Here is a 25,063-nt window from a genome sequence, read left to right as displayed (position 1 = left end):
TCCAGTGTTCCCAGAACAGGCTCTGGATCCACCATGACCCACACCAGGATAAAGTAGTTACAAATGACAAAAAAAATGAAGAAATATTCTTCAAATGAAACACCACCATCAAGCCACCATGGAAGCAGGAACAGGCTTCAGGCCCAGAATAAAATATGATGAGTGTAGAGCGCCCTCTGCTGCCCAAGAAGTGCTGGTTCTCCATATAATCCAGAAAGGTTTTAGGTTTGCAGCACATGGGAAAGGCAAATTGAGGAGGTTTGCTACCAAAAATGTACTCCTTCAATTTCTTCGAAGGAAAAATCAGGTTATAAATTAAAAAAAAAAATTAAAATAAAAATCCCAGTCAACTAGAGTTACACGGATCACGTGACACTATTAGATAATGAAACTGAACTTTCACTCACTCCATCATTATACTAGATATAACAGTTAAATCAAAGCTGTCCTGGCTTGTCATTTCAAGGTCGTTTTTTTTTTAATTTATTTAAAACTAATATACACAGACAAAATTAAACAGCATCAGCTAACTTTCAGTTTGTATTAGAATAAACATTGTTTACAATCTCACACACAAAGCAGTATATATTAACATATAATACCAATGTTTTAAAAGACCTTCAGCTCCTTTGAGTGATTTTTAATATCACTCAACAAACAAAACAGTGTTATTGTTTTTGTTATAGCACCAGAAGCCGGATTGTACCGGGCCCCGGAACGAGCATACCACAAGTATCTTCATAGACGTTCCCGTTTAAAATGAATACTTTACAGGTTCCTGGGCAAATTGTATTATTTCCCAAAACAACGCTTTATCAATCATTCAACGATAGCACCCACAGTTAGCGTGTTTAAGACCAGTAAAATAAGATGGAGTGTTTTTGGGGGAAAAAAAAACAGGAGTTATTTAAAAATAACGTAAACTGTATTAACAAGGAATCCAACCGGAATGTGTCACAATAACACGAGACTTTAAGCTGTTCATCAATGCGTACGAAATGCGCATTCACATAACCCATTTTGTATGACTGCGACCTACAAACCCTCGTTTATTTATTTATTTAAAATCGCTGGATTTTCCTGTCCTACATATGGAACATATTGTCGCGTCCCATCACAAATCAGAAGAAGAACTATTGTTAAACAGACTGTCTTACGTTTAAGGAGTTTATAATCCCGCGTTTCCACGTAATTCCGGACAAACCTGCAGCATGCTTTAAAGCTTTTTGTGCCTCTGTAGGAATGAAGGGGGATTTGTCGTCTTCTTCTTCTATGAGTTTATGGCACGTCGCAAACTAAATGCGCAGAGCGCCACCTTTACAATGGAGTTTTATCCATTTTGCGTCAGTGCTAAACTCCAGCCACCAGTGATAGAATTTAGCCTGGATAAAAATACCAATGTTCAATGAACAATAGTTGATATATTCACGAATAACAATAGTGTTATAAGCAAAGTTTACTTTGGTGGACGCTTTTCTAAATGTGTAACCTTGAGTTAGGCCAACTAAAGCCTAGTGGAGTGAGCCTCGTCTTCCAGTGTGTTCATTAAAACCATCCATCCATCCCATCTCATCTCATCTCATTATCTGTAGCCGCTTTATCCTTCTACAGGGTCGCAGGCAAGCTGGAGCCTATCCCAGCTGACTACGGGCGAAAGGCAGGGTACACCCTGGACAAGTCGCCAGGTCATTGCAGGGCTGACACAGAGACAAGCAACCATTCACACCTACGGTCAATTTAGAGCCACCAATTAGCCTTTGGGGGAAACCGGAGCAAACCCACGCGGACAGCATGCAAACTCCACACAGAAAGGCCCTCACTGGCCTCGAACCCAGGACCTTCTTGCTGTGAGGCGACAGTGCTAACCGCTACTCCACCATGCCATTCTCATTAAAACCATGTAGGCGTTAAATGGTGTAAAAGTATAGTTTACTGCCGTGTTTGAGGAAAAGTAAATGAATTGTTGCCTGAAAAATTACACCACCGGTACCACTAGTGGTTAGCGCTGTCGCCTCACAGCAAGAAGGTCCGGGTTCGAGCCCCGTGGCCGGCGAGGGCCTTTCTGTGCTGAGTTTGCATGTTCTCCCCGTGTCCGCGTGGGTTTCCTCCGGGTGCTCCGGTTTCCCCCGCAGTCCAAAGACATGCAGGTTAGGTTAACTGGTGACTCTAAATTGACCGTAGGTGTGAATGTGAGTGTGAATGGTTGTCTGTGTCTATGTGTCAGCCCTGTGATGACCTGGCGACTTGTCCAGGGTGTACCCTGCCTTTCGCCCGTAGTCAGCTGGGATAGGCTCCAGCTTGCCTGCGACCCTGTAGAACAGGATAAAGCAGCTAGAGATAATGAGATGAGATGGTTAAGTCAGGCAGCACGGTGGTGTAGTGGTTAGCACTGTCACCTCACAGCAAGAAGGTTCTGGGTTCGAGCCCAGTGGCCGACGGGGGCCTTCCTGTGTGGAGTTTGCATGTTCTCCCCGTGTCTGCGTGGGTTTCCTCCGGGTGCTCCAGTTTCCCCTACAGTCCAAAGGTTAGGCTAATTGGTGGCTCTCAATTGACCGTAGGTGTGAACGTGAACAGTTGTGTCTCTGTGTCAGCCCTGCAATGATCTGGCGACTTGTCCAGGGTGTACCCCGCTTCTCGACCGTAGTCAGCTGGGATAGGCTCCAGCTTGCCTGCGACCCTGTAGGACAGGATAAGCGGCTACAGGCAATGGATGGTTAAGTCATTTCTAACTAGTTAATGACACAACTTAGGCTTGTGTTATTATTGTGTATTACTGTTAACTTATGGATCAAGACTAACTGCACTTCACTCATTTAGCATCAAGCACCTAAAGGCTGCTTTGGTTTGTTCTCTAGAAGAACCCTTAAGCTAGAACCACAATCATTCAAAGAAGCTTTAAAAACTTTTCTTTTTTTTAAACCATGTAGTGTAGCACCTGATATGAAACTCCACTTACAAAGTGTTGTGTGGTTAATTTCTGGAAATTTCCACAAAATCTTCCTTTGGTTTGTAATAACCAAAGCAGACCTCCCAAGTGGGCGGCACGGTGGTGTAGTGATTAGCATCATTGCCCCACAGAAAGAAGGTCCTGGGTTCAAGCCCAGTGGCCAACGAGGGCCTTTCTGTGTGGAGTTGGCATGTTCTCACTGTGTCTGTGTGGGTTTCCTCTGGGTGCTCCAGTTTCCCCCACAGTCCAAAGACATGTAGGTTAGGCTAATTGGTGGCTCTAAATTGACTGTGAATGTGAATGGTTGTTTGTCTCTGTGTCAGCCCTGCGATGACCTGGTGACTTGTCCAGGGTGTACCCCGCCTCTTGCCCATAGTCAGCTGGGATAGGCTCCAGCTTGCCTGCGACCCTATACAGGATAAACGGCTACAGATAATGGATGGACCTCCCAAAGTCCCTTCCCACGCCATGTGGCGCATAGGGCAGTGCCGAGCTCCGTTTCAGTAGCCCTCGGCCTCTCGCCTATTACATAGCTAAGGTTACGGGGGGGGGACTAGTCCTCTGGTAACCGCAAGAGTTTGACTCCCCACTCGCATCTGTATTGCAGCATGCCTTGCCAGACGGCAGTAGGTACCATTTTTATGATGGTCTTTGGTATGACCCGACCGTGATTAGAACTCACGATCTCCCAATCGAGAGGCGGACATGCTAACCACTAGGCCAACTCGCAGCATTGGACCTCCCAAGTGACCCACAAAATCATATCCAAACCAGTTGACATGCCAAGACCTAAAAAAAAAAAACACTCACTTCTTACAGCTTGGAATGTATGTGTGTGGGGTCGCTGCCATGTGGACCCTCTTGACCCACATGTAATATTAATTGGAGCATAGTTTTACACCAGATGCCCTTCCTGCCGCAACTCTCCCATTTCTGGGCTTGGGAAGCAACCATTCACCCATTCACAATTTAACCTAACTGCATGTCTTTGGGGGAGCACCCGAAGGAAACCCACACAGACAATATGCAAACTCCACACAGAAAGGCCCCTGTCCTCGAACCCATAACCTTCTTGCTGTGAGGCGACAGTGCAAACCACTGCACCACCATGACACCCCATCAAGACATGAAAAAAAAACACATCAGAAAGATCTGAAGAGTAATGTCAATGATCTGTCAGGATTTATGGTTGAGAACATGGTAAAGCATCAACCTGATTTTTGATGGCTTTTGCGACCACAGGGAACCCAATCATAAGTGCAAGGCAACGTATCTCATAAACACTTGACCACCAGACAATAATTTGTATCTTTATTTCCATAAGATAGATGGGTTTTTATAAACCCGATAGATAGATAGATAGATAGATAGATAGATAGATAGATAGATAGATAGATAGATAGATAGATAGATAGATAGATAGATATCCTACGATTAAACTTAACAATAAGAGTTTTTGGACCGATTAAGTGGTGCAGTGGTTCACCTCACATGAAGAAGGTTCCTGGTTCACGGCCGACGGAGGCCTTTCTGTGTGGAGTTTGCATGTTCTCCACGTGTCTGTGTGGGTTTCCCCCACAGTTCAAAGACATGCAGGTTAGGTAAAATACCCAACCACTGGGATTGTACAAGGCAGTGCATACTTAGTGCCAGTCCCAAGCCCAGATAGATTGGAGAGGGTTGCATCATGAAAGGCATCCGGTGTAAAACCTATGCCAAATCAAATATGTGGAACAGATCCACTGTGGCGACCCCTAACAGGAGCAGCTGAAAGAAGAAGAAGATGTATAGGGCTCTGTATGTCTTCTAGTATGTATGGGGTTAGTTGATTGGACACCTCTGCCAGTCATGCTGACAAGTGGCGAATGAAATCTGGCCTTTTCATTCACAAGTCTGACTACTCAACCACTTCCAAAACTGCTTTGAGATTTTCCGATTTTCCGGCCCGCATGTTTACAAGCCTCCAGACACATAACAGCTGCTGTCATTACATGCATGTACATATGTAAGTTAATCTTTATAATTATGGATCTTTACCGTACGTAATTTTTATCTCGCACTCACAATCGGTCATTTGAAAGATCTGAAGAGTAATGTCAATGATCTGTCAGGATTTATGGCTGAGAACATGGTAAAGCATCAACCTGATTTTTGATGGCTTTTGCGACCACAGGGAACCCAATCATAAGTGCAAGGCAACGTATCTCATAAACACTTGACCACCAGACAATAATTTGTATCTTTATTTCCATAAGATAGATGGGTTTTTATAAACCCAATAATAAGACAGATAGATAGATATTCTACGCTTAAACTTCCAAAACTGCTTTGAGATTTTCCAATTTTCCGGCTCGCGAGTTTACAAGCCTCCAGACATATAACAGCTGCTGTCATTACATGCATGTACATATGTAAGTTCATCTCATCTCATTATCTCTAGCCGCTTTATCCTGTTCTACAGAGTCGCAGGCAAGCTGGAGCCTATCCCAGCTGACTACGGGCGAAAGGCGGGGTACACCCCGGACAAGTCGCCAGGTCATCACAGGGCTGACACATAGACACAGACAACCATTCACACTCACATTCACACCTACAGTCAATTTAGAGTCACCAGTTAACCTAACCTGCATGTCTTTGGACTGTGGGGGAAACCGGAGCACCCGGAGGAAACCCACGTGGACACGGGGAGAACATGCAAACTCCGCACAGAAAGGCCCTCGCCGGCCACGGGGCTCAAACCTGGACCTTCTTGCTGTGAGGCGACAGCGCTAACCACTACACCACCATGCCGCCCATATGTAAGTTAATCTTTATAATTATTGATCTCTACCGTCCGTAATTTTTACCTCGCACTCACAATCGGTCATTTGTGTAATCATGTCAGATTATAATGGACCAAGTACAAGTACACCAAAGAAAAGAAAGTGTGTGCATTCTAAAACAAAGTTTAATAAAGAGTGGTCTTTTGCATTTCTGTGTGTACAGCCTGTGAAAAATCAACCAGGCAAAGCTTTCTGCACAGTGAGTATATATTATTTTTAATAACTTATTTACAAGATCTGGGCCTAATGCTTTAATTTCCCTTTATATTACTGGTTTATAAAGAGATCCATATCTTCCCAGTGTTTTAATGTATCTAAAATCTAGATGTGCACCTGATAGACTCTAGTGTAGGCCTAAAACTGTCTAATGTCTATAATGATCTAAGACTAATGCGCGACTTATCAAATGTCAAGGTCGTTGCTCCGTCAAAATAAACACTGCTTGGTGCTGTCAGATGCCGAACGTGTGCTGTTATAAACTGTCAGCAGATACAAAATCTAGTTGCAAGTTTTGATACCTATATAAATGTCATAAAAATAAGCTGAAATGCTTGGAAATTGAATAATGTAATGCCGTTTTTTTTTTTAATGGGGGGAGGGGGAGGGGCTAGACCCTCTCCCATACCCTCGCCCTTGGCGGCTTTGCTGCCATCGATTGTCCACTATGCAGCCTCAGGTGGGGTTTACATTAGACCGTATCAGCGGATCATCAGATTAACGTTTTTAAAACGATTAGCGTGCACACAGCAACACCAATACACGATTCGCGTGCACATAGCAACACCAATACACGGATACGCTCGGCTCCGCAGGCATCCTGCGCTCCAAATCACTCCGCCCTGAACAGCGAGTGCCCTCTGGAGGGTGCGCACTCCGGCCCTGCGCAGCTCACAGAGCGCGCGAGTGAAGCGCACTAGCAGTGATTCGGGACTGAGCCGCTGTGTGTGTGATCCCAGCGCATATCACTTACCACTTGCAAGTGGAAGGATGGCAAGCCTAAAGACAATCATAACTACACAATGGGCAGTATTTGCAGTATTTTCATACTTTTATACTCTTTAATGAAAGGTGATACAAGGCGGAAGTCCGCGCCGTTTTTCAGCAGTCGCGTCACATGACCAACGCCAGCGAATCAGGAAGGTGGATGTCACAGTGACGTTGTCCAATGAGACGCCAGCTAGAGCTCAGCACAGCGTATCCGCGTATTCTCAATGTTTACACAGCACCGGACCAGACACGATCTGGATTGAATACGTGGACCCTGGCGGATTCCCGTTTCCCGGCGTTTCCAGGCGTTTTAATGTAAACGGACAGTGCATCCGCAAAGAAAACGAGACAGATACAGTCTAATGTAAACTTGGTCTCAGCCTCGCTTCAGAAATGGACCGGCATTTGCAAGTTGAAAACTTGGGACCTATGAAAAGATCAAGTGTATATGGTTTAGCTTTGGTAAAGCTATAAATTCATTACTTTGCTCATTCAGTCATCTTCATTAACCAATTTATCCTTTAAATGGGAACCATCAAATCTAGTGTCTGTCACATCTCTTTTTTTTTACCAATTCATTTTTCCCCCCAATTTAGTCTTGGCCATTTCCCACCCACTAGACAGCTGTCCCCATCACACGACAGCTACCAAGGCTATCACATGCTTCCTCTGGCACGTGATGCCCACTGACTGCATCTTTTTGAACTGCTGCTCAGGCAACCTCGGGGGGCAGCGTCAGTTAGGTGGAATCGCACCTCCTCACAGTCCAGTTTTGCTCTTTTGAGCTGCCGGCCATGGATGGCAGCGGCATCATCAGGATTTGAACTGGTGATCTCCAGATGATAGGGCGAACACTCTTCTGTGCAACACCTGGGAGACCCTTTGCCTGAGCTAATACATGCTTAACAAGTAATTATAGACACTAATCAACATAGCAATTTCAGCTGCAGAACTGCCGCTCTCTGGGTATTTTTTGTTTTCTGCACCATTTTAGGTCTAAACACTAGAAGCTGTTAGGCATGAAAATCGCAGGAGATCTGCAGTTTCTGAAATACTCAAACCAATCACTGAGCACATTTTTTTTTCCCATTTTGATGTGAACATTAACCCAAGCTATACCTGGATGATTGTATGTATTACACTGCTTCCACATGATTGGCTGATTGGATAACTGCATGAATGAGCAGGGGCACAAGTGTTCCTATTAAAGTGGCCAGTGAGTGTATATCAAATAGAAGAAGGGAAAAAAAATCAGCTCTAACAGTAATCTTAATTGCCATGTTTATGCAATCGTGTTTTTATTATAAACGAGGAAGCTTCAGATGATTTGACGATTAGTATACAGTTCAAGCGTTACGAAAAGGACTTTATAATCAAGTGACAAATACTGGCTTTAATAATACTTAATAACCCAATAACATTAATAACTCAAAACTTGCTGAGTATAATTGCATTGCTGGTTCTCAGTCAAGTGGATTCTTCAACAGAAAAAAATAACTTCCATTCTCATGAACACATAGATCAGTGAAGCTTTCACTCTGACCCCATTATCTATAAATAATTTATTGAATCTAGAAATAGACTGGCACAACCTCCTCCTTTTTCAAAAACAATTCTTTTCAGTTGTCAAATATGTCTGACATTTAAAAAAAAAACCTGTATTCTGGTCCTTTTTGACAAGTATTCAGGTATTTTTCTGAATTTTGGGACAGTGCTGCTGATAAAGTGCAACATGCCAAGCTGATGAGCCTGCTAGAAAGACAAAAGGTGGGTAAACAAAACCTACGCCTTCTGCATAATCTGTACTGGAAACAGGAATCAGCTGTCAGACTGGATGGACAAGCTATGAACTGGGCGAAGATCAAGCGTGGTGTCAGACATGGCTGTGTGATCTCTCCTGTAGTATTCAATTTTTGCACGGAGATAAGAGGTAGACAGAGGAGAGTTTGGTTGGATGACATAAAAGAATGGCTTGATACCGATATTGAAGGGATTGTGAGAAGAAGCAGAAACAGAGAGAGCTGGTGGCAAGCGGTCTCCAAACTGCGAGATGCAGACGGAACCTGAACTAACTAAGCTGCTTGTATAAATGATAGACAATTGATTGGTTTGCGAGAGACACGCAGATTTTAAGTTTGAAGTTAAGTTTTTTTTTTATTTGTACAACCCCGATTCCAAAAAAGTTGGGACAAAGTACAAATTGTAAATAAAAACGGAATGCAATAATTTACAAATCTCAAAAACTGATCTTGTATTCACAATAGAACATAGACAACATATCAAATGTCGAAAGTGAGACATTTTGAAATTTCATGCCAAATATTGGCTCATTTGAAATTTCATGACAGCAACACATCTCAAAAAAGTTGGGACAGGGGCAATAAGAGGCTGGAAAAGTTAAAGGTACAAAAAAGGAACAGCTGGAGGACCAAATTGCAACTCATTAGGTCAATTGGCAATAGGTCATTAACATGACTGGGTATAAAAAGAGCATCTTGGAGTGGCAGCAGCTCTCAGAAGTAAAGATGGGAAGAGGATCACCAATCCCCCTAATTCTGCACTGACAAATAGTGGAGCAATATCAGAAAGGAGTTCGACAGTGTAAAATTGCAAAGAGTTTGAACATATCATCATCTACAGTGCATAATATCATCAAAAGATTCAGAGAATCTGGAAGAATCTCTGTGCGTAAGGGTCAAGGCTGGAAAACCATACTGGGTGCCCGTGATCTTCGGGCCCTTAGACGGCACTGCATCACATACAGGCATGCTTCTGTATTGGAAATCACAAAATGGGCTCAGGAATATTTCCAGAGAACATTATCTGTGAACACAATTCACCGTGCCATCCGCCGTTGCCAGCTAAAACTCTATAGTTCAAAGAAGAAGCCGCATCTAAACATGATCCAGAAGCGCAGACGTCTTCTCTGGGCCAAGGCTCATTTAAAATGGACTGTGGCAAAGTGGAAAACTGTTCTGTGGTCAGATGAATCAAAATGTGAAGTTCTTTATGGAAATCAGGGACACCGTGTCATTCGGACTAAAGGGGAGAAGGACGACCCAAGTTGTTATCAGCGCTCAGTTCAGAAGCCTGCATCTCTGATGGTATGGGGTTGCATTAGTGCGTGTGGCATGGGCAGCTTACACATCTGGAAAGACACCATCAATGCTGAAAGGTATATCCAGGTTCTAGAGCAACATATGCTCCCATCCAGATGCCGTCTCTTTCAGGGAAGACCTTGCATTTTCCAACATGACAATGCCAAACCACATACTGCATCAATTACAGCATCATGGCTGCGTAGAAGAAGGGTCCGGGTACTGAACTGGCCAGCCTGCAGTCCAGATCTTTCACCCATAGAAAACATTTGGTGCATCATAAAACTGAAGATACGACAAAAAAGACCTAAGACAGTTGAGCAACTAGAATCCTACATTAGACAAGAATGGGTTAACATTCCTATCCCTAAACTTGAGCAACTTGTCTCCTCAGTCCCCAGACGTTTACAGACTGTTGTAAAGAGAAAAGGGGATGTCTCACAGTGGTAAACATGGCCTTGTCCCAACTTTTTTGAGATGTGTTGTTGTCATGAAATTTAAAATCACCTAATTTTTCTCTTTAAATGACACATTTTCTCAGTTTAAACATTTGATATGTCATCAATGTTCTATTCTGAATAAAATATGGAATTTTGAAACTTCCACATCATTGCATTCCGTTTTTATTTACAATTTGTACTTTGTCCCAACTTTTTTGGAATTGGGGTTGTAGCTTCCTGGTGGGCGGCACGGTGGTGTAGTGGTTAGCGCTGTCGCCTCACAGCAAGAAGGTCCGGGTTCGAGCCCCGTGGCCGGTGAGGGCCTTTCTGTGCAGAGTTTGCATGTTCTCCCCGTGTCCGCGTGGGTTTCCTCCGGGTGCTCCGGTTTCCCCCACAGTCCAAAGACATGCAGGTTAGGTTAACTGGTGACTCTAAATTGACCGTAGGTGTGAATGTGAGTGTGAATGGTTGTCTGTGTCTATGTGTCAGCCCTGTGATGACCTGGCGACTTGTCCAGGGTGTACCCCGCCTTTCGCCCGTAGTCAGCTGGGATAGGCTCCAGCTTGCCTGCGACCCTGTAGAAGGATAAAGCGGCTAGAGATAATGAGATGAGATGAGATGAGCTTCCTGGTGGACAAGTAGGTTCAACGAGAAAAAGAAAAAAACCTTACCCCTTATTGACCTTCAGTTGGTACTGTATGATGCTACAATAAAACTTACTGATATTCACAGTGGTGTGGCACACCTCAATGTTGTAACCATATTGTGAGCTCCTTGTTTTAAATCTCACCACCAGCTGCACTACACTCATCAGCTAAGACAAAATCTTTTTGACTGTAGAACTTTTTTTTTTTACTAGGTGGATTAATTAGTGTGAATGGATCTTCTTCTTGGTGGCATGGTGGTGTAGTGGTTAGCACTGTCGCCTCACAGCAAGAAGGTCCTGGGTTCGAGCCCAGCGGCCGATGAGGGCCTTTCTGTTTGGAGTTTGCATGTTTTCCCCGTGTCTGCGTGGGTTTGCTCTGGTTTCCCCCACAGTCGAAAGACATTCAGGTTAGGCTAATTGGTTGCTCTAAATTGACTGTGAATGGTTGTTTGTCTCTATGTGTCTGAAATGTTTATATATCATTCGGCATTAATGATGCCTTCTCAGACGTACAAGCTACCCATGTCATGTGCACTAATGCATCCTCATACCATCACAGATGCTGGCTTTTGAACTGTGCGCTGATAATAAGCCGGATGGTCCCTCTCCTCTTTAGCCTGGAGGACGTGGTGTCCATGATTTCTAAAAAGAATTTCTACTTTTGATTCGTCAGACCCCGGGACAATTTTCCACTTCGCCTCAGTCCATCGTAAAAGAGCTCGGGCCCAGAGAAGGTGGTGGTGTTTCTGGATATTGTTTATATCTGGTTTTAACTTGCATTTGTGGATGCAGTAATGAACTGTTTTCACAGACGATGGTTTTCTGAAGTGTTCCTGAGCCCATACAGTAATTTCCACTACAGACACATGTCTGCTTTTAATGCAGTGTCGCCTGAGGGTCTGAAGATCACAGGCATGCAGTGTCAGTTTTCAGCCTTGTCTCTTGCATGCAGAGATTTCTCCAGATTCTCTGAATCTTTTCATGATATTAAATCCGACATAGATGATCTCATCTCATCTCATTATCTCTAGCCGCTTTATCCTTCTACAGGGTCGCAGGCAAGCTGGAGCCTATCCCAGCTGACTACGGGCAAAAGGCGGGGTACACCCTGGACAAGTCGCCAGGTCATCACAGGGCTGACATAGATGATGTGATCCCCAAATTCTTTGCAACTCGGTGTCGCCCTGCCTTGGTCTTGATTGATCTCAACCCCTGAAAGTCTTGGTCTTACAGGATCTCAAGACTTACATAATCTGAAGTCCTGTAAGTCTTGATCTCGATAGACTTTGGTCTTGGTCTTGACTACAACACTCGGATTTGCTGAGCAAGACTTAGTAAAACTTTTAAATTTGGAATCTGGTTCTGTCCATCTTTATTAAAAACCACGAAATAAAGACTCAAGACACAACACAAGAAGTTGTAAAGCAATAGACTGATGAGATTTTATTAGTTCAATGATACCACTAAACAAAATTAAATTGGATTCAAATATTGTAGGTTTTTTGAAATATGACATGGATCCACAGTGGTGCTACTGTATTCCAAAGCCTGCGAACGAGGATCAGATGACAACACCAATCGACAGATCGAAATTCACATATAATTATACATACCGATAGAAAAATACAAACTAGAGACCATGTCAACAGGGGAAAACACATGACAAATAAAGAACATCATAAAGCTGTTGAACCTTTGGTGATGAAAAAGTAAAGCAGGAAGGACAATGCATTTTTAGACTGGAACAACTCTGAAAACATTTTAGGAACCAGGATGTATTCAGTCAAGAAATGTAGAGGATTCCTTTGTGAAATAAATGATATTATAGCACAGTGCTGTTGAATCCTCAAAACCGATTGGTCTGAAGGTTTTAATTCCTTTTCAATAACCGTGGCTACAACAGTTCAGCTGGAAGGATTATATTCATGCATTCGGTCGAATTATCATTTCTATAGAAACAGCTAATTCGCAGGGATTTGGATGGATCATATTTTGTTGTGGAAAGGCTCAGGAATTGTTTATTTTACCATTTTTTGGAAGGAGTCTCCAGTGTCAATGCTTTGTAATTTGGAGTTTTCTGGAATAGACTTTGAGCTTTCTCGACAGCATGAGAAGCTGTGGGATTTTTTTCCCCCTTAGCAACCAAGAGGCTGGTGATGGAACAGTTGGGAGGAATAATAAAAAGTCTTCAGGGTGTTCTGTTCTTGGAAAATAATCATCTTCTGAGTGGTAATGGTAACTCCACTTCAGGTCTGGCTCATTTTTATTACAACCCCAATTCCAAAAAAGTTGGGACGCTGTGTAAAACATAAAAACAAAATGTGAAGATTTGCAAATCATGGAAACCCTATATTTCATTGAAAACAGTACAAAGGTAACATATCAAATGTTGAAACTGAGAAATTTTATTGTCTTTTGAAAAATATATGCTCATTTTGAATTTGATGTCAGCAACATGTTTCAGAAATTTGGGACAGGGGCAACAAAAGACTGAAAATGTTGTGTATTGCAAAAAAAAAAAAAAAAATCCTAATTAGGTTAATTACCAATAGGTCAGTAACATGATTGGGTATAAAAAGAGCATCCCAGAGAGGCTAAGTTTCTCAGAAGTAAAGAAGGGGAAGGGTTCACCACTCTGTGAAAGATTGTGTGGGCAAACAGTGCAACAATTTAAGAATAACATTCCTCAATGTAAAATTGCAAAGAATTTGTGGATCACATCATCTGTGGTACATAATATCATGAAAAGATTCAGAGAATCTGGAGAAATCTCTGCATGCAAGAGACAAGGCTGAAAACTGACACTGCATGCCTGTGATCTTCAGGCCCTCAGGCAACACTGCATTAAAAGCAGACACATGTCTGCAGTGGAAATTACTGTATGGGCTCAGGAACACTTCAGAAAACCATCATCTGTGAAAACAGTTCATTACTGCATCTACAAATGCAAGTTAAAACCAGATATAAACAATATCCAGAAACACCACCACCTTCTCTGGGCCCGAGCTCTTTTACGATGGACTGAGGCAAAGTGGAAAATTGTCCTGAGGTCTGACGAATCAAAAGTAGAAATTCTCATGGACACCATGTCCTCCAGGCTAAAGAGGAGAGGGACCATCCGGCTTGTTATCAGTGCACAGTTCAAAAGCCAGCATCTGTGATGGTATGAAGGTGCATTAGTGCACATGACATGGGTAGCTTGTACATCTGGGAAGGCATCATTAACGCTGAATGATATATAAACGTTTCAGAGCATTATGCTGCCATCCAGACAAAATCTTTTTCAGGGAAGGTCTTCCTTCTTTCAGCAAGACAATGCCAAACCACTTTCTGCACATCTTAAAACTGCATGACTCTATAGCAAAAGAGTCCAGGTGCTAAACTGGCCTGCCTGCAGTCCAGACCTGTCTCCCATTTAAAACATTTAGCACATTACGAAGCACAAAATACAACAAAGAAGACCCCAAACTGTTGAGCAAGTGAAATTGTATATGATGCAAGACAGGGACAACATTTCTCTTTCAGAACTACAGAAATTGGTCTCCTCAGTTCCCAAACGTTTACAGAATGTTGTAAAAAGTAGAGGTGATGCAACACAGTGATTAAACATGCCCCGGTCCCAAATTTTTTGAAACATGTTGCTGACATCAAATTCAAAGTGAGCGTACATTTAAAAAAAAAACAAAAACAATATAATTTCTCAGTTTCAACATCTGATATGTTGTCTTTGTACTATTTTTAATGAAATATAGGATTTCCAATATTTGCAAATTATAACATTATGTTTTTATTTACAGTTTACACAGCATCCCAACTTTTCTGGAATTGGGGTTGTATTTTCCTTGAACAGCACACCCCCATCATGTTCCATTTCTTCCTGAAACAATGGATACTGATTTATTTCAGCATTTGCCACAGTTACTATTTCTAGATTTAAGGCATATGTTGTAGATTGAACAAAGATGACACGTGCATCTTGGATAAAACTGAAAGCATTCAACATGACATACTGTAGTTTTATGAGTAATATGGAGCTGGATGACATTTTGTCTCATTTGCTACATCACGCAACGTAGAGTTCAGCATGGAAACGGAAGAACCGTCAGATGTTCTAGCATAGTGGAGCTGAAGGAGCACCATTTTGATTTGACTCAGGCTGCTACAAATCTAAAATCGTTGCTTTTTTTTTTTTAAACGACCTTTATGTATTTGAGATCTTGTAAGGTTTAAAAATTTAAAGTGAGGCGTTTAATACTTGCAGTAGAAACATGTCTAACATGTCTCTCGAATTTCGCACATTTAATATCTTGAAAACTACGATTACATTTTTCCCATATATTATCTCTTTCCCGTTGTTTTACCAACCCTTGTGTTACATTCCATAATCAAATCATATATCATTTATTTTATTACAATCTGAGGAGATACTGCATTGTAGCACAGTGATTCACTTCGAAAGATGAGCAATGAACAAAGTCTTGTTATAATATGAACATTCCCTTTAACCCAGTCAATATTTCTCACAGTACTGAAAATTATACACAGAGGAAAAAAAACTAAACAAAAGGTTAACACTCTTTACTGAATATATGAAAGAAAACCAAAAGAAGGGTTGCTATAATAACAAAAAAAAAATCTAAACTAAATCTACAACTGATACTGTACTACATTCAGGGGTTGAAGGATGACACACACTCGTGCGCACACACACACACACACACACACACACACACACACACACACACACACACACTCAAATTCTATTTAAAAAGTGCCTTTTTGTGCTTCAATTTTGGAAAGAAAAATAATTACAATAACTACAGTTTAAGGGTCTGAAGGATGACTACAACTTTTAAATTAAAATACCGGAGAAACACCATCAGAGTTTTACACAGCAATTGCAGGATAAGGCCTCAACTGGGAATTCATGTTAAAACTGGATTAATTTAAAAAAAGTCTGACAAAAAAAAAAAATAAATTCCTGTATATCCCGGGCTCATGAACATTGTGTTTCATTCCAGCTAAAGATACGTTTTCTGATTTGTGCCAGGACACTCACTCAATTTTTCAATACATGCAGGAACTCATGACGCACCTGATCTGATCCATGAAACGGCAAAGGGATTTTATGCTTCTGTTTTGTTTTGTTTTTTCATATTACATGTTCTCAAGTCATTGTAAAGAAATGACATTTTATTCCAAGCTTCTCTTCCAGCAATATTTTCATTCGATTTGAGTTTCAGAGTAGGTTTAAAAGTTCATGACGTGCTCCATCATCAAATCTGAATGGAATAACATTGAAAGGGGTAAGGGCCCGGTCCCACAACACCGATAACTATAACTATACCTATATCTACAACTATGACTAAACCTCTGCCTGAATTTCGTTCCAGTCTGGAGCAGTCACACCACAACTATAATCCCGATTGGTCCTGCCACTCAGGTAAATAAATACATGCAACTTAAGAATAGTCATGGAAGTTTTTTTCCAAGTAGTAGCACGTTATTCCGGGTCATACTATACAGCCTGGACTTCAAAACAACCCATACACACACTCCGGTGGTTGATATAATACGGATGGGTCACGGATTACGGAAATATAATAAAAAAGATACAAAATACAGAGTGGTTACGGATTTTAATACAGATGCATCACGGGTGCTAATAATTTACGGCTCGGTCACGGACGTTTCAGTATATTCCAGATTGGTTCCCGATTTCATATGGATGATGCATCACGGATAAAAATTAAGAAGTCTAAAGCAATTAAATGTTTGTACTGCCTTAGTTCATAATTAAAATATCATCTCATCTCATTATCTCTAGCCGCTTTATCCTGTTCTACAGGGTCGCAGGCAAGCTGGAGCCTATCCCAGCTGACTATGGGCGAAAGGCGGGGTACACCCTGGACAAGTCGCCAGGTCATCACAGGGCTGACACATAGACTCAGACAACCATTCACACTCGCATTCACACCTACGGTCAATTTAGAGTCACCAGTTAACCTAACCTGCATGTCTTTGGACTGTGGGGGAAACCGGAGCACCCGGAGGAAACCCACGTGGACACGGGGAGAACATGCAAACTCCGCACAGAAAGGCCCTCGCCAGCCACGGGGCTCGAACCCGGACCTTCTTGCTGTGAGGCGACAGCGCGAACTACTACACCACCGTGCTACCCCTCCGTACTTCGTATTATATATTTTTTATTTTCCATGAATCTGTATTCTGTGACTAAATACAACAAGGATGTACAAAGATGCCCGGGGAAAACTAGCACGTCCTCAGACAATGTCACATGTAAATAATTACCTGATTGGTCAGATGTTTTATCGGATCAGGTCCAGGCCTGGAAAAATCGCTCCAGAAGCAATCTCAGCAATATGGATAAACCCAGGCCTGGGCTATAGGTATCGTTATCAGTCTGGTGTGAGCACCAACCACATAAACTGCAGGAGACCGATTTATTTATAGCTGTAGTTATAGTTATCGGGATTGTGGGACCAGGCCCTAAGAAAAGTCTTTGGAAAATCATTAAGAAGCAAAAGACGCATGGAGTCGATTTGCAGCAGAGTTGCCAACATTGCTAACAAGACGATCCTATCAGGCTTTACTACAAAACACCTTCCATTTCAGCAAAAGAGACAGCTCTTTTTTTTTTTTTTAATTACTCAGATATATGTGCTAAGCAACTTGATTTCTTGCTTTCTATTGGCTCATGAATTCATAAGTCGGAGTTCACGTCGATAAAGTCAGCGTGAAGCGAAGGCGCATCTTTCACACCTTGTGTCCTTTCCCCTTCAGTGTTTTTCAATTTTATTTGTTTGTTTTGACCGTTGTTTTATTTGAAAATGGCTTCCAATCCAAGTGGCTCCTATATTTCCATTGCAAGAGGTCAAAAACTGTAATTGCTATGCTGAGGCATGTGCCAGTAACCGAATCATTATTTTTCAGGAAACCATGTTGAAAATAACTGCAGTAAATATTTAACCCAGGTGGGGGGCAGGGGGACATTTGATGCTGATTGCAACCGGAGTGAAGGCCATGATTTTTTTTTTAAACACACAAATAGCGATAGTAATACCAATAATAACAATTGCAAATTTCTATCAAACATGGTGGTAACTCGCAAAAACTTCCAAAACCATTTTTTTTTAATTCAAAGGGAACATATTATGAAAAACTCACTTTCTCTGTACTTGTGCACAGGGATGTCCATTTTGGATTTTTTTGTCACCAATAGTCAACACTCCTTAATTGACGACTAACTGTTAACCGAAAAGAAAATGTCGGCGTATTTAGAATGGATGAGTGACTGTGACACCATTGCAAAAAATGCTTTAGAAATTAGACGTGCTTTGCTTTTTTTTTTCTTCCCCCAAGTGCAAACAGTTCATAACTTGTGTAAATAATTAGCAAGATGTTGCCAGACTTTGCAATGAACAAAACAGGTGAACAAAATGAAACAAACATTTAATCCTCCAGCGCCAAGTACGTTTAACTGGCAGATCTGGCAGCTCGCTTCTCCTGTGTAGGAAAATATAGTAAAACTCAGGCCAATTAAAATGAACGGCAAGTGGACACACTTTCTAATGTATAAGCACGGAGAGTGTTTTCATGAAAACCAGCACCGCTATGAGGTATATGTACTGTAATTTAATGAATGATCAACAGCCAACGATTTAACAGAATGGAAAGTTGTGTAATTTTCACATCTCAAAAATAACCCCAAAACAAAACCCTATAACCTATTTCAACCCAGACAACTCATTTACTGATTTTTATTCAGAAATAGCAACATCTTGACAGGCTGTGGGGTTAATCTTCCAGCACTGATGGCCCCGGTATGCAAAGATACCGCCTAGCTAGAGTGGCCAGCCTCGGGAAACGTGTCTAATTAGCTCTCTACCAGTCGAGTGGATTCGTATGCAACAAGGCGGATTGTCTCTCTACTGCTGGGTTTCATGTGACGTCACATCCGCCTCATTAGTTATTCAAACCTTTAGCTGGCGGTCTATCAAAGCTCAGTTGACAAAGCGTTTGTATGGAGAAGGTGCATTGCTCACATGAAAAATGCCTTACGCTTGCGTTGTTTTAGGTTGTTTGAATCAATCAAACCATGAAACTGATAAAAATTTCTTCAGGGTTCCCCGTGAACTAATAAAAAAGGGTGAATGAACATAGGATTTCACAAAAAGACGTTGAGAAAGGTGGCTTTTGAACCTCTCACTGAAATCGAAGGGAGCCGAGTCGAAGCATGCTCGAGTTTGCAGTGATCACTTGGTGAAAGGTTTGTATCTCCCTCTCAGCTACGTCCTTAGTGTTTTCCAAGTACTTTTCTTGTTATGTGTCGTTATTTTACGTTACTTTTTTTAGTCATGAAGCGCAAAAGTCCCCAGCTGTTTCTGTTTCCTCCTCACAAAGTCCATATGCATTAAGGTCACGACAAAATTCTTACCCAGCCATACAGTTACAGTGCACCGTGATCACTTCTCCGTCTTGTTTAACTAAGATCCAGGTCTTTAAAGGGGTTTCTGATGATCTTTGTGAACGATTTACCTGAGAGATAAGAGCCAACACAAGTGAGAATCAAGCGAACTGTTGTTTGTTTGCACTTCAACTTGCAGCGCTTCGTTGTAAAGACGTGAACGAAAATCTTTCAAAAAACATACACAGGCAAAAACAATACAGGATTCATTCGGCAGCAACTTGATATCGAGGTCCTTTACCCAGCCACATACAAAGAAGTTGTAAGCCTCCATACTCTTCCACACTTTCAGCTGTTTTGCGGTGTAGAAGGACGTCTGCAACACCAGGCAGTTTGAGATGTCGGGGAACTCGGCTGAAGGGTAGTTTTCGAGATCGTATGATAAATCTTTATTTCCCAGACTGTAGGGGTCTATTTTATTGCACATAGCAATCTTCTGAATATATCTAAAGCGACCAGTGGCTTCTAGATTACGAACATACTCTGATAACTTATCGCTAGTTGTTTGCACTACAGCAGCCGTTTAGACCACCAACTATTTCACTTCCGGTAAAACCGCTAAGTCGCGTGACTGAAACCCAGCAATACGTTCTGTGCGTTTACCACACTGCAAAATTTTATCTTTTTTTTTTTAAATTAACCATTTAACTGATAGCATTAATCAGTTAAAATGCTTCTTATCGGTTAAACAGTAAATTATGAACATCCCTACTTGTGCACATAAATTTGGGTATCTGGAGCTGACCAACCCACAAACAGACAAAATACAACCCTGTCAATTTCTTTTGGGCTGCTCATTTCAGAAAATATGTGCTTCAACAAGCTGTTCAGATTTGGCTCCCCACAAGGGAAATGAATATTCGGAACAGGGGGTGGGGTGAGCAGTGGCTCATTATCATTTAAAGGAACAGGCACCCTCTTGAACCGGCCGTTTTGAACAGGGCTGTTTAGACAGGGTGAGAATTGTTCTGTGGTGCTTTATCCTTGAGGTATTTTGACGAAAACGTATCACAGACATTTTATTAAAACCTCAGGGAACTGGGTCAATGCGTGGAAAAGATGTATAATATGTCACCTTTAACTTACTTACTTTACACTTAAACACAAATGGTCAGAATAATAATAATAATAATTATTATTATTATAATAATAAAGATTACAAATTTGTTGTTTTTTATTACAGTAAACCATGGCTCTTTACTTCAATTAACCTAATTATTGAGCAAAGTGTAGACACTAACAAGCGACAGGAAAGGAGGCACACGTGTCTCGGTACTCAGTACTTGCAGAATTTAACTGCTCTCACACAACTGTTTCTATGTACGCTCCTTTCACTGCTCCATACTTGAAAATACATTTGTGTTCATGCAATTCAGAGCACCTTGCATGAATTTTTAATAGCTGCACTCGCTGCCACTGCAATACGGATTCACGCTCTCTATTAAAGATGCCGTTTAAACGCAAAACAGAATCGGGCTTTGAGAACTGATAAAAATGTACGCAGTTACTTGCATGTTTTTATTTGATTTTTTTTATATTTACATCTAGGTTAGGAATGATATCTGCCTCCTAGATCAGCACACAATGCCCTGCCCCACCCCACCAAGCACTTTCAACAGCCGTGTTTCTAGAACAGCCTATGCTTGGTGTAGTATTAACATAGGCTGTCACATGACCCAACATATTTAAAAATTCAGTTCTCTTCATGTTTGGGGATACTAGTTAGTTTCTTTCTAAGATTTGCACAAAATAAATCACGAAATGAATTCCGTGAGTTCTGTTGCTATGGTAATGGTTAAACCATATATGTTGGCACCTCTGATGCGGGGTTTAAACGTAACAAGAGCTACTTCTCCTTCGTCCAGCCAAACGCCTTCGATATCAATAATAAGCTACATTATATACTGTAAGTTATATTGGAAAAAAATATCAGTGACCACACAAATTTGAGAATCTGATCAGAATTCAAGCTTGAAAAACAGCTGTATCTTTCTCGAACTGTGCTGATAAAAATCGAATCAGTCCTCCTTGAACGACATTCCAGCCGCAGACTGACACTGCAAAGGCCTGAGGAAATGTTCACAGATCACATCAGAGTGACCAGTTCTTTCAAAACTAGCTCGGATTTGACTCAGCCTGCGTTTCGGGACAAGCGTCGCAGAAGGCCAGCCTTGGCTAACAAACACCCATCCTGTGTAAATGGTTTGTTACTGCATCACAGATGCAGGTTTATTAACGTGTAGTAGTTCAGGAGTGCTACCATGATTAGGCACTGATCCAGAGACCCTTTCTCCACCCCAAGGAGTGAGGAATATTGTTTATATAAATCAAGTGAAAAAAATGACAAGATCCGTTTAAATAAGTTTGGACATGTTGGGAGGACGGCAATGCCTGGAGTGTCCAGCAGGGGAAGTTGCAGATTTGCTGACAGGCATTTTCCAGTGTTGTCATCTACGTCATGCTGGTGTTGAAGCTGGAGTTGGTACTGCTGCAGCTTTCCTCGTAAGTGGGAGGTGGTTCTGGGAATGACATGGAAAATAAAAGTATGAAATCCAGAAATGTCTCATAGCTGGAGGTGGAGTATCATGTTAAAGCCATTTTACCTTTTACTCAAGGATATTTATTAATCAGTACTACTCTGGAGATCACGTATCCGGCTTTCTCTGATGTACACATTTGTCTTACGTACTATTTGAGCAGTGGATTTCCCAGAAGAGGTTTGGTAATTTAATTTCAATGATTTTATTGGCTGATTTAAACAGGATAAAGTATCTGTCTAATTTCCCCAGATAGTAATTAACCTAAGATGCATGCCATCATTATGCAGCAGGCCCAATATCAACAAGAGATCCAGCCGTAATATCAGTGACAGGACAGTTCAGTTATTACATTTCAGCTTGAACAGAACCCTTACTACCGTGAGCTGGCCTAGTGGTTAGCGTGCCCGCCTCTTGACCAGGAGATTGTGAGTTCTACTTGCAGTTGGGTCATACCAAAGACCATCATAAAAATGGTACCTACTGCCATCTGGCAAGGCATGCTGCAATACAGATGCAAGTGAGGAGTCAAACTCTCGCAGTTACCAGAGGACTGGCCCCACCGTAACCCTAGCTGTATAATAGGTGAGAGGCTGAGGACTATAGAATCAGAGGTCGGACTATAGAAGCAGAAGTCGGTGCCGCCCAATGTGCCTGAAGGGCCTGGTTAGTACTGGGACAGGAGATTGCCTGGGAAGACCAGGTTCTGGCATGGGAGGGACTTTGACTTGACTCTGAGAACCGTTACTAGTGAGGGAATTGTTTTTTTTTTTCGGTGTTTCATCACTTATACCACTCTTGAATTCTCAATTCTGATTGGTTAGAAAGTTTGATTCATTTTCTCTAACAGTAGCTCTGACAGTATTTCCAGCTGCAAGGCAAATCCCAGGTTTATGTTAATGTGCTTACTCAAACATGCTCTTATTTAACAAAGCAAAATGTTTAATCGTTGATCCGGTGATGACCGCGAGTTGGCCTAGTGGTTAGCGTGTCCGTCTTTCAACCGGGAGATTGTGAGTTCTACTCAGGGCCAAAGACCATCAAAAAAAATGGTACCGTCTGGCGAGGCATGCTGCAATACAGATGCGAGTAGGGAGTCAAACTCTTGTGGTTACCAGAGGACTAGCTATGTAATCAGCAGAGGGCTATGGAGATTGGCACCGCCCAATGCACCTCAAAAGACTGGTTAGTACTGGGATGGGAGACTGCCTGGGAAGACCACGTCCTGGTCTAAGAGGGACTTTGACTTTTTTGATATAGTGATGTTTATTAGACATTTATGAGAATAAGAATAAGGCTACTGTTTGATGCACCATTATGTCTCCTTTTTTTGACCTCTTCACCATGTAGATCAAGTCAACAGAGTATTGTCACTCACCATGTGGGTATTCCCAGCTGCTATACTCTGGAGGCAGAATGAGAGGGCAGGTAGTGGGTACGGGCGTGGCATTCCCGTCAGTGAAAAAGGGAATGGTGGCCCCCGTGGAGACACAGAAAAGAGGCGCTGAGCTCTCGGATGACTGGCCTTGCTGACCCTGGGGAAGAGCTTGGGCCGGAGTGTGACTGAATGCCCCAGGGGACATGGCGATGGCCTGGCCTGAGGGGTCCTGCTGGGAGTGACTCTTGGTAGGAATTTCCTCGCTGCTTAGTGCTCCTGCACCCTGCACCTCTTCGTCATCGTCATCCTCGGCTGGGGGTGCGCTCGGTACCACTGGTCCAGGGCTAGGGTTCGGCATGGCAGCCATCGCAACTCCATGCTGAAGTGGAGGCATTCTTGTGGGGGTCAAGTTGACAGCAACGTTTCCGATGTAGATGGGCAGAGTGACTGCCGTCTCTGGAGACTTTAGTGAAACCTTTCAGGATGAAAGCAAGAGAGTTATAGTGAAAGCTCGTGCTTGGTCAGAATATGAATCAGTCTGATTTCTGGAGAAAATATGTTTCACAGTTTGAGCAATACACAGTCAGAAATAGGGGAACAGTAAGAGTCCATGTCTGTCCCCCAAGGTACAGTCGACACTAATGTACACCCTAGGGCTCATTATTGGACCTCAAGGGCCAAAAAGGTACATATATGTTCCCAAGCAGAATATAAAGAGTACAAATAAGTACCTTAGAGGGTACTGCTTCAGTGACAAGCCATTATGCCCCTAAAGGTACAAGAATGTACTTTTTTTTCTAAAAGTGTATGTTGGACTTTTCCAAATGGATTCAAGCCATTTGTAAGTGCTTTCCTGACATGTCACTCAGTTTGAGCAGTCAAATCACTTCAAACCCTTCCAGAAATATAATACTGTCCATACTTTCCAGTTATGCTACTTTGAGCATGAAATTACCATGTAACTTTCAGGCTGCAATAATTCATACTATGGGTGCCAAATAAATATTACATTACATTAATGGTATTAGCAGATGCGCTTATCCAGAGTGACATACAACATACCCAGAGCAGCCTGGGGAGCAGTTGGGGGTTAGGTGCCTTGCTCAAGGGCACTTCAGCCATTCCTGCTGATCCAGGGAATCAAACCAGTGACCTTTTGGTCCCAAAGCTGCATCTTTAACCATCATACTTATATAGCCACCTATATACAGTTGTGGTCAGAAGTTTACATACAGTGACATGAATGTACAGCATACATCTTTAATAAAAAAAAATAACACTAGAATCTGGTGCACAAGTTTTAAGTTTCTTTGAGTTTTCTGAAATCAACACAGGGTCAAAATTATACATACAGGGTCAAAAATATATATACAGCACACTTAATATTTGTGTAAAATGTCTCTTTGCAAGATTGACCTTGACCAAACATTTTGTTTACCACGAACAAGCTTCTGGCAGAATTCTGGTTGGATATTTCATGACTCTTTATGGTAGAATTGGTAGAGTTCAATTAATTTTTTTTTCTTGGCATGGACTCGATTTATAAGCATGGTCCATATATTTTAAATAGGGTTGAAGTCAGGACTTGTTTTAAGTTTAATATTAGCCTGCTTTATCCTCCACAACCAGCTCTGATGCGTGTTTGGGTTAATTGTCCTGTTGTAACTCCCAAGTCCCAAGTCATGTTCAAGTTTCTGATAGTTTATGCTGAAGAATTCTG

The 25,063-nt window shown here is 42.0% G+C and overlaps 1 protein-coding gene across 1 annotated transcript in view; it reads right to left on the bottom strand.

The window, feature by feature from the left end:
• Positions 1–12,357: 12,357 nt before the first annotated feature.
• The window catches only part of arrdc1b (arrestin domain containing 1b), a 120,724-nt gene continuing 108,018 nt past the window's right edge, over positions 12,358–25,063 (bottom strand). Inside the window, exons 7-8 of the mRNA XM_060935524.1 lie at positions 23,344–23,818; positions 12,358–21,947 (exon numbers count right to left, since the gene is read on the bottom strand). Coding sequence (XP_060791507.1) covers positions 21,880–21,947; positions 23,344–23,818 — 543 coding nt within the window. The 3' untranslated portion in view covers positions 12,358–21,879. The remainder of the gene's footprint in view (positions 21,948–23,343; positions 23,819–25,063) is intronic.

This window comes from Neoarius graeffei, chromosome 12 (assembly GCF_027579695.1).
Source record: "Neoarius graeffei isolate fNeoGra1 chromosome 12, fNeoGra1.pri, whole genome shotgun sequence".
NCBI lineage: Eukaryota > Metazoa > Chordata > Actinopteri > Siluriformes > Ariidae > Neoarius > Neoarius graeffei.
Note: the sequence above shows the minus strand (reverse complement) of the source record. Positions and strands in the feature narration are given on the sequence as shown.